The following is a 9,317-nucleotide window of genomic DNA, read 5'->3' on the forward strand; positions in this document are numbered from 1 at the left end:
AGATGTATCAGCCTATGTTACAGGAAAATAATGGAGTGCTACTTTAAGAGGACAACTGTCGATACCAGTTTCGTTATTTGAGCCTTTTTGCTTGGTGCGGGCAATATGCAAATTTTTAAGGTCTTTCTCAAGGGGGGCAATCCTTACAGGGTAATTATACAGAACAGCATAGACACGCCCCTGAGGATCCTGTGAGCAACAACTCCTTGTAAAAACCATAAAAACTGGGCCCACATCCATTGACTCATATGGCAGAATTTAAAAAAAAATACTCAGGGGAGCAACAGACATAAAATGAGAGGAAAAACGGCCTCATTTTTCCCTGGTGACTAGCTCTTCTCAAAGTCTATGCCAATGAAGGTGATGTCAAGATGAGACTACATTGAGAAATGTATGAATATAGGGTTGATATTGGTAAATTGACACAAATTGAATTACTTATCTTGCAGAAATCTTGGTCGGTATACACTAGTCACATCCAAAGCTGCAATGAAATGTCAACTTGTTTATTCTCTAGCTGTTCAGGCTGCCATCTCACTGCTGCCACCTATTGGGTCAATGCCGGTATTGCGTACGATAGAAGCAACATTCTAATCAGATTATCTCTTGTCTTGCAGGAACGGGACCAAATCTTGCCAGTGATCCAATCCTCTACACGTTCCTGTTGGTACTTCATCAGCTCGTCTTCTTACTACTCAATCACTGATGGACCATTTTGTGAATCATTCCTGAACCAACCAAACAAGCCCATATGAACTTTATCCAAATCCCTCCCCTTTAATGAAAGCTGCAAATTTAGAAAGGACAGGAAAAAAAAAAGACTGAATGAAGCATGGCAAATACTTCACGGTGAAAAAAAAATTAAAATGTAATTTTAAAAAAACAAACAAAAAAAAAACAAAACATATTTTTGGAGAATCTTATAAGAAATGAACCTCCCAAAATGACGCGACAAGTTTCCAATGAAAACAAAGAGTCTGGTCTCCGCCTTGCTGCGCGCACAGCCCGTTATGATTTCTGAACATGACTTTGAGATCCATAACTTATCAGGCATTTCCGTTAAAAAAAAATAATAATAATAAAAAAAATTGTTGTCATTCTTTTCGTTCTTTTTTGCACGAACTGTTGATCAGTTATTTTTATGATGACCTGTAAGTTTATTGAGTTGCCAGCGACATTTTCCCGGGGGAAAAAAAAAAAAAAGAATATTTTTAATTAGAATGTGCTTGACGTTTTGGATTTTTTTTTTACCCTTTTTCTTTAATTAAATTATTTAATTTCAGTAATTTTTTTTTTCTTTGTCAGAAGGCACATGTCAGATCCATCATCAATCACCATCGATAATATTTATTTTTAAATAAAGATTGGAAACATGAAAAGAAAATTTGTTTATAAATGAAAAAAAAAACTACTGTATTGTATAATGCTGAATAACAGTTGAATAAAATGATTTTGAGATAAGACACCAATATTTTATATTTGGTAAAAACTTTGGAATTATCTACAATTTATGCAAAAAAAAGAGAAAAATAAAGGGAATCTGTCCACGGGGGTAAACAAGCAAATTTGTCACTAGATTTTGCTATAAAAAATGAACATTATTGTTAAAGTGATAAATTAGACCTGAGGAGACTGGAGTATTTACTGTTAAAATTCATATTGCTTCGTCTGGCTGGCATAAATGACAGCTCTTTGGTGTTCTTCCTCCCTGCTGCCACTAAATGTCAGCCCACTTAAACGGATTGCCAGCTCCTCAGCGTCCCACCTCTCTGCTGCTGATTTGCCACCCACCCAGCTTGACTGACAGATCCTCAGCGTGCCTTCTTTAAACCACTACAGAGATCTCTCACTGTTCAGTACAAGCTGCAGCATGAAGCCGGGCGGGCAGAGATTAAAGGGAACCTGTCACGCACAAAATCGAAGATGAGCTAAGCCCACCGCCATCAGGGGCTTATCTACAGCATTCTGTAATGCATTCTGTAATGCTGTAGATAAGGTCCCGATGTATCCTGAAAGATGAGAAAAACAGGTTATATCATACTCACCCAGGGGCGGTCTCGCTGCGGTCCGATCCTATGGGCGCTGGGCCTCTCTGACCTTTCCCGGCGCCTGAGCATTGCAGTACTTTGCTCTGCCCTCAACAGTGAAGACATAGTACGCCTGCGTCGGAGCCGCAGCGTGAAGATAAGAGGACGTCATCCTATGAAGAAAGGAGGCCCCGGACAGGACCGCGACCCCATCGGATCGGACTGCAGCGGAACTGCCCCAGGGTGAGTATAATCTAACTTCTTTTTCTCATCTTTCAGCATACATCGGGGGCTTACCTACAGCATTACAGAATGCTGTAGATAAGCCCCTGATGACGGTGGGCTTAGCTCATCTTCGATTTTGGGGGTGACAGGTTCCCTTTAAATATCTGTGAGTCAGTCTGAGAGGGCAGATATTGAATAGCTGTCAGTCTGGGTGGAGATTGAATGGTTGTCAGTCTCGGTGGGTGGAGACTGAGTAGCTGTCAGTCTGGGTGGGCGGAGACTGAGCAGCTGTCAGTCTGGGTGGGCGGAGACTGAGTAGCTGTCATTCTGGGTGGGCGAAGACTGAGTAGCTGTCATTCTGGGTGGGCGAAGACTGAGTAGCTGTCATTCTGGGTGGAGATTTAATAGCTGTCATTCTGGGTGTGTGGAGGCTGTATAGCTGTAATTCTGGGTGGAGATTTAATAGTTGTCAGGTTGGATAAGTGGAGACGGAATAGATGTCAATCTGGGTGGGGGAGACTGAATAGTTGTATGCCCGGGTGGGGGAGACTGAATAGCTGTCAGGCTTGGTGAGTGGAAACTGAATAGCTGTCATGCTGGGTGGGTGGAGACTGAATAGCTGTCAGTCTGGGTGGGTGGAACCTGAATAGCTGTCAGTCTGGGTGAGTGGAGACTGAATAGCTGTCATGCTGGGTGGGTGGAGACTGAATAGCTGTCAGTCTGGGTGAGTGGAAACTGAATAGCTGTCAGTCTGGGTGAGTGGAGACTGAATAGCTGTCAGTCTGGGTGAGTGGAGACTGATTAGCTGTCAGTCTGGGTGAGTGGAGACTGAAAAGCTGTCAGTCTGGGTGAGTGGAGACTGAATAGCTGTCAGTCTGGGTGAGTGGAGACTGAATAGCTGTCAGTCTGGGTGGGTGGAACCTGAATAGCTGTCAGTCTGGGTGGATGGAACCTGAATAGCTGTCATGCTGGGTGGGTGGAGACTGAATAGCTGTCAGTCTGGGTGGGTGGAACCTGAATAGCTGTCAGTCTGGGTGAGTGGAGACTGAATAGCTGTCATGCTGGGTGGGTGGAGACTGAATAGCTGTCAGTCTGGGTGAGTGGAACCTGAATAGCTGTCAGTCTGGGTGGATGGAACCTGAATAGCTGTCATGCTGGGTGAGTGGAGACTGAATAACTGTCAGGCGGAGTAGGCAGAGTGAATACACTTGGACTCATGAGCTCTCTCACTCTAACTGGTCTCATAAAATGCACATAAAATCAACTTACGGTACTTTGATATGGATAACCACGCCGGTAAATACACCAGTCTCATCAGGTCTAACAGATCTATCTGCTATATATACAGATTATATTGCAAAATCTTTTGACAGATCTGGTTTAAAGCTTTTGGACCCCAGCAAAAATTGTAACAGGACTCCCAACTATGATGTGTCATTTCCAATACTGGTATTCTCACGCTGGGAAAGAAGACCTTAGGGTGACATAACGGTCTGAAGGCTAAGTATGATTGCGACTTCTAAAGATAAACCCCTGTATTTGTCACTAGTACAGGTTTGCTTTAAATTAAGCGCTGAGACGCTTTGAAGCCACATGCAAATTAGGCTGGAAGTGAAAAGGGGGCGTGTTTCTGCAATCGAAGTACATTGAGACACCCCCAATGTGCTTCTTGACTCATTTGCATGTGACTTTCAAAGCTTCTCAGCACTGGCACGTCGGATTACTACACAATAAGGGTTCAATGGAGGACTGGACCCAATAAAGGTGGAGGGGTGCCTTGTGATCAGTGAAGAATTGCAGCTTTTAAAGGGATGGCGGTTGGTAAAGATTTCATTTTCTTTTACAAAGACAACCTAAAAGATGTCCCTTTGCATAAATTTAGTGGTCCTATGGTCTTGATAAATTTCAGAAGTTTTTTAAGTCATTTACAGGGATTTTTGTTAGAGATGCAGACTTTTCTTTTGTCCTCCTCCCTGCCCAGGACGTCTTTTCCAATCCAAACCCAAGAGGAATTTGGTCCAGTGATGTTCACGGTTCCCCATAACGTTTTCGTTTCTCCCCAAGGAATGTTTTCGGATAAATATACCTTTAAATAGACTGATAGCATCACTGTATGAACACGCTGGAGTCTGCAGCGAGTTTCCGACACCCCGCAATTTGCGGCATTTAAGGAAAACATTGCATATTGAACCACTAGATGCCAAAAGAAAAAGGAGCTCACAGCATGGACCATTACTGGGTATTTTTAGAGTTTCGTACCTGGGAATTTGGAAAAAAAAAGCCAAGAAATCCCGTTCTACAGAAGTGAATTACAATACACCAGGCGAGGAGCGCAGCGGGGGATTAAAGAAAGAGGAAGGAGAGATGGAAAATATATGCGGATGCCAATGAGCAGACATTTAAAAGTATTATCTCTGCGAAACAAGAGCCCAGAGTGTTGATGAGAAGACGGAAGAAGTGGTAGAGGAGGCGGCAGAGGTCACATCACCGGCTTATTGTGTCGGCGAAACGGGGGAGAAACCAATGTACTAATCACAAGACCCCAAAAGGTGATCCAAACCGGGAAGAAAGGGGAGATCCGGAGCCCATAGAAAGGCACGGAGCGGGCATCGAGGGGTGTTCTTAGCTTGAAGTATTTACAACCTCATCTTTTGCTGTTCTTTTTATATAGTTGGGTTCTGGAGACAAAATTTAAAGGGTTTTCGGTACCTCAATTTATGTGCTGACTAGTTATGAGTGAATGTGCTCTGGTAAGCTGTTTTTGTCGTGCTCGAATAATATGTTCGAATCCCCGCAGCTGCATGTTAGGCAATCCCTACATGTGTTACGGCTGTCAAACAGCCGCGAGACATGCAGCCACAGGGACTCGAACATATTTTTGGAGCATGCCGAAGACACTTGGTTAGCTCCCGAGCTTGCTTATCCCCATCACTACAGAAAACCCTTTTCTGAATCATTGGACACTGAGCATTTCATATTTTCTACATATTGTGATGGGGTCACTGGCACGGTATATAAGGAAAGATATGTCACTGCGCATAATAGCGTCAGTGATGTGAAACCAGGATATTTTCCTCCAGCACAGTATGTATTGTGAGGGTTACATTAAAATTGCATACCTGGGTTGGTTTTATGTGGACATCTATAGAGTGGGTGGGAGGGTGTCCACCTTATCCCCACCTGCAGAGTCGGAAAGCCGTGGGCTGACAGGATCTGTGTGATGTCACAGTCATGTGATCAGTCACATGGTCTGGGATTAAATAGCTGGACTTGAGAGGGAGTCGGTGTGTTGTGGTTTGGAGAGACTCCAAACGTGGCTCCAGGTGGAGCTGAAGACACATGTTGGTCTGAGAGGAAGAATCCTTCCGACACAAGGACTTTTTATTTTCCAGTTATGCCAGAAAGGCCATGATTACTTTGCTGAACCCTGCTATGGTTTATGCTCTTCCAGAATAAACTAGCAGGTGTTTTTCCACGAGAAGCGTTCTTGTGTCTTGGGAAGCAGCTGAGTAAGTCTACCCCTCACCCAAGCCCTTTAAAAAGGGTTTGGCCTGTAGTGGACAACCCCTATAAAACTGCAGGTGCGCCATCCCACTGTACCAGTGCTTCTCCCCCATGCAGATGAATCTTGTGCAGTGATTTAATGATTTATATTCATTTCTTACAGATACACTCATACGTCTTGGAAATAGTCCAGGGCTTCAGAAAATACAGCATTTGGGCCAAGTATCATATTAAAGTGCACATATATATTATCTACACACATAGATATATATATTCCATTTTGAGGACTACGTCTTAAGCCCCGTAAATCCCCTTTCTGCAAACGTGCGACACCTTTAAATCCCTTTTTTTTTTGTAAAAGAAGAAATAAAAAGATCTGATTTTCCGAGGATACAGGTGGATAGTAATGATTTAAATTAAAATGGAGCGCGTTGAGTCGGTCGCCGGCTGTGTGGAGAATGCAGGATTTCATAAGCCTTTCGGAGGGGCTCACTGGCTCAATCTATTGTGAAAAATTGCTCATTCCTGACAACATAATTATATTACTTTCAAAGAAGTGGATAATAAGAGATCTCGCGGGGCAACTGCGCTCTGAAAACTTGGGTCTTGTTTCTGAGCAGTAATTACAATCCTGCCGGTGGCTTTTGTATATTGTGTAAAGGTAATGGAGTTTTCGTCTGTAAATAAAAACATTTTTTTTTCCACTAAGAAGATAAAGAAAACAACGTTTCAATGTTTTAATTTTTCTTTTCCACCTCTCAGCAATAATAATACTACTTCTATACGTTCAGCACATAGTTTTGTTACGGTCCGGCCAGGTAAGTGGAGGAGAGTTAGCGCCCGAATACTTTTGTTATATATTACCGGTGCATATAGCGTATACAGGCATAGGTCCAGGGGGCACAGAATATTGGACATGTGGAGACAGCAGAGTCATCTCCGAGTCATCTCAGTCATCTTGAGTCATCTCAGAGTCATCAGAGTCATCCATCAGCGATGGAGTTTCAGCAGACTCAACTTAAGTAAGCAAGTAGAGATGAGCGAACCCAAACTTAAAAGTTCGGGGTTTGTAATGTACAGTTAGTGTCCGGTGCTACACTCCGAACACGGACCGTTTTAACGTTCGGAGTTCCGGTGGAAGTCCTGGAAGAAGTGAGCGAAAATTTTCCTGCTCCAAAGTTTTGGTCCATATTGTTTTCACCCCGAACTTCTATGTGTCTGCTCATCCCTATATGCAAGGACTCTGGCTTAAAACGAGGGGCGCCATATTTAGGACTTAGCATACAGGTCGTAGGCACAGATCTCAGAGCCACGTCTATACCCCAAGGGTTCCTTATCAGCAAGCCCGAATGTTTCCAGGGTACAAAGTTCAGGATCATGAAGGCCGGGTCAAGGGGTTCTGTATGCTGGACGTGGGGAAAACTTGAGCTCAATTTGTGGCAAGAAGAGGGGTCCTTGCTGTCTCATGCTCAAGATTCAAGATACAGACCCGGATATATGTGGGGAGTGTGGAATTGAGTCTACAACCGCCAGCGAATCTGTGTTTTGCATCAGGATCTTTGCAAGCACATATTTGAACCCCCAGGTAAAGACACGGATTACAAGATGCCCACCCATATCCCATCCAGGAACTGATTCAGATCCAGTGTTCAAAATGGAGTTACAAGTCCACAGATTTATATTCCCCTCATTGTGAAAGCAAATCCAGTGGGTTTCGGGGAACCTAACCCTTTAGGGCAGCACAAAGTAAGCATGGAAAGCAGAGAGGTCAATGGATGGGGGATAGAATCATTGCACCCACATTAGATAATTGGCACTGATTTAAAAAAGGATCCAACAAAATTAAAGGTGGGGTGTCATTTTTACAACCCATTTTTCAACTGAATCCTAGAATGTTAGAGTTGGCAGGGACTTCCGGGGTCATTGTGTCCAACCCCCTGCTCAAGGAAGGATTCACTAAACCATCTCAGACAGATGTCAGTCCAGCCTCTGTGTGAAAACTTCCATGGAAGGAGAACTCACCACCTCTCATGGCCGCCTGTTCCACTCATTGATCACCCTCACTGTCAAAAAGTTTTTTCTAATATCTAATCTGTATCTTCTCCCTTTCAGTTTCATTCCATTGCTTCTCGTGTTTCCGTTTGCAAATGAGAATAATGATGATCCCTCTACAATGTGACAGACCTTCAGATGTTTGTAGCCAGCTATTAAGCCTCATATTAGCCTTCTTTTTTAGAAGCTAAACATTCCCAGATCCTTTAACCGTTCCTCGTTGGACATAGTTTACAGTCCGCTCACCATCCTGGTCTCTCTTCTCTGAACTTGCTCCAGTTTGCCTGCCCCTATGGGTCTAGCCCAAGGTCTAGAGATCATCTAGTATAAAGTAAATAGGTAAACGGTAGAAAAACACACCTGAAAAATATCTAAAATATGGTTGCAATTTCCAAAATGCAGAGGACAACCTGGACTAAACTGGGCTAAAAATAAAAAAAATATACCTTTAATAAAGCAACCCAAAAAAATGTCAAGAAGGATCTGGAAATTCACGGCTTTAACAAATGCCTGAATGTTTTGCTACCAGCGGAGATATAAATAGGTGAAGGAATTTTTTTCTTTCTTCTCCTGAACAATTCCTGATTACATCCCCATTATTTTCTGTTCTAATAATTTTCTGTCATGCTCCGACTGCCACTTGGCAGAAACGTGTCACGGGGTTTTTATATTTAGGAAACACGGGCGAATCTCTCAAAAACGCAATTTTTTTTTTCAATTTCATTATTTCAACCACCAAAATAAAATAAAAAATCATTCTTTGAAGACCTGACATCTACTGCACACTTAACAGCGGTGGGAGGAAGTCAGAAAACCCGAAAATGTATTTCAGGTCCGATGAGTTGGAGCAACAAGATTCATCTTCATCTTTGTACATGGCGGGCAGACAAAGGTAGACAGTACAAATTCGTGTGCAAATGTGCTTGTCGGAGAAATTCCGGTTAGAGAAGAGACGAAAAAAGAACAATAGAGATAAATTATTCAGACTGTTTCTATAGGATTTCTGTGTGGGGCCATCAAGGTAAATGTAAATGTTTCCCCTTATCCAAGAAGAACTGCATTCTACTTATGGTGGGTTTAATGGACTTCTCTCTTTGGTATTGTTAGACTGCATCATGCATCGTCCTCCAAAGATGTCCACTACGCCTAACACAGCATGGCCACCTAATTAATCCAGAATTGTGGCTTGTTTAGATAAAAAAAAACTGTCTTTCATGCCCTACACCACTTTTGTTATGTGTCTTAAACAAGTGGGAAAGGGGACGGAAAAAAGTTGTTTGACCTAATTTGCAATCCCGTACACCAAATTCTGCCAATTTTGGAGTAACTTAGTTGATGAAAGTGAGACAACAATAGTGTAACCCGGACACTTCAAAGATGAGTTAAATTTATAAAAGAGCAAGAGTCATTCATTCTAAATCTGGCACATTGTAGGAATGGCTAGTCTTGGTTTGCACTTTCTAAACATTGGACAGCCTCAATGTATGTATTTTGACTAAAGTGTTCCTT

The 9,317-nt window shown here is 42.7% G+C and overlaps 1 protein-coding gene across 1 annotated transcript in view; it reads left to right on the forward strand.

Annotated features, from left to right (window-relative positions):
* VSTM2B (V-set and transmembrane domain containing 2B) overlaps nt 1–1,463 on the forward strand; it is a 91,269-nt gene extending 89,806 nt beyond the window's left edge. The window contains exon 7 of the mRNA XM_069739290.1: nt 618–1,463. Within this exon, the coding sequence (XP_069595391.1) occupies nt 618–706 (89 nt within the window). The 3' untranslated portion in view covers nt 707–1,463. The remainder of the gene's footprint in view (nt 1–617) is intronic.
* The last annotated feature ends 7,854 nt before the right edge of the window (nt 1,464–9,317 follow it).

The sequence above is a fragment of the Ranitomeya imitator genome, chromosome 9 (assembly GCF_032444005.1).
Source record: "Ranitomeya imitator isolate aRanImi1 chromosome 9, aRanImi1.pri, whole genome shotgun sequence".
Classification (NCBI taxonomy): domain Eukaryota; kingdom Metazoa; phylum Chordata; class Amphibia; order Anura; family Dendrobatidae; genus Ranitomeya; species Ranitomeya imitator.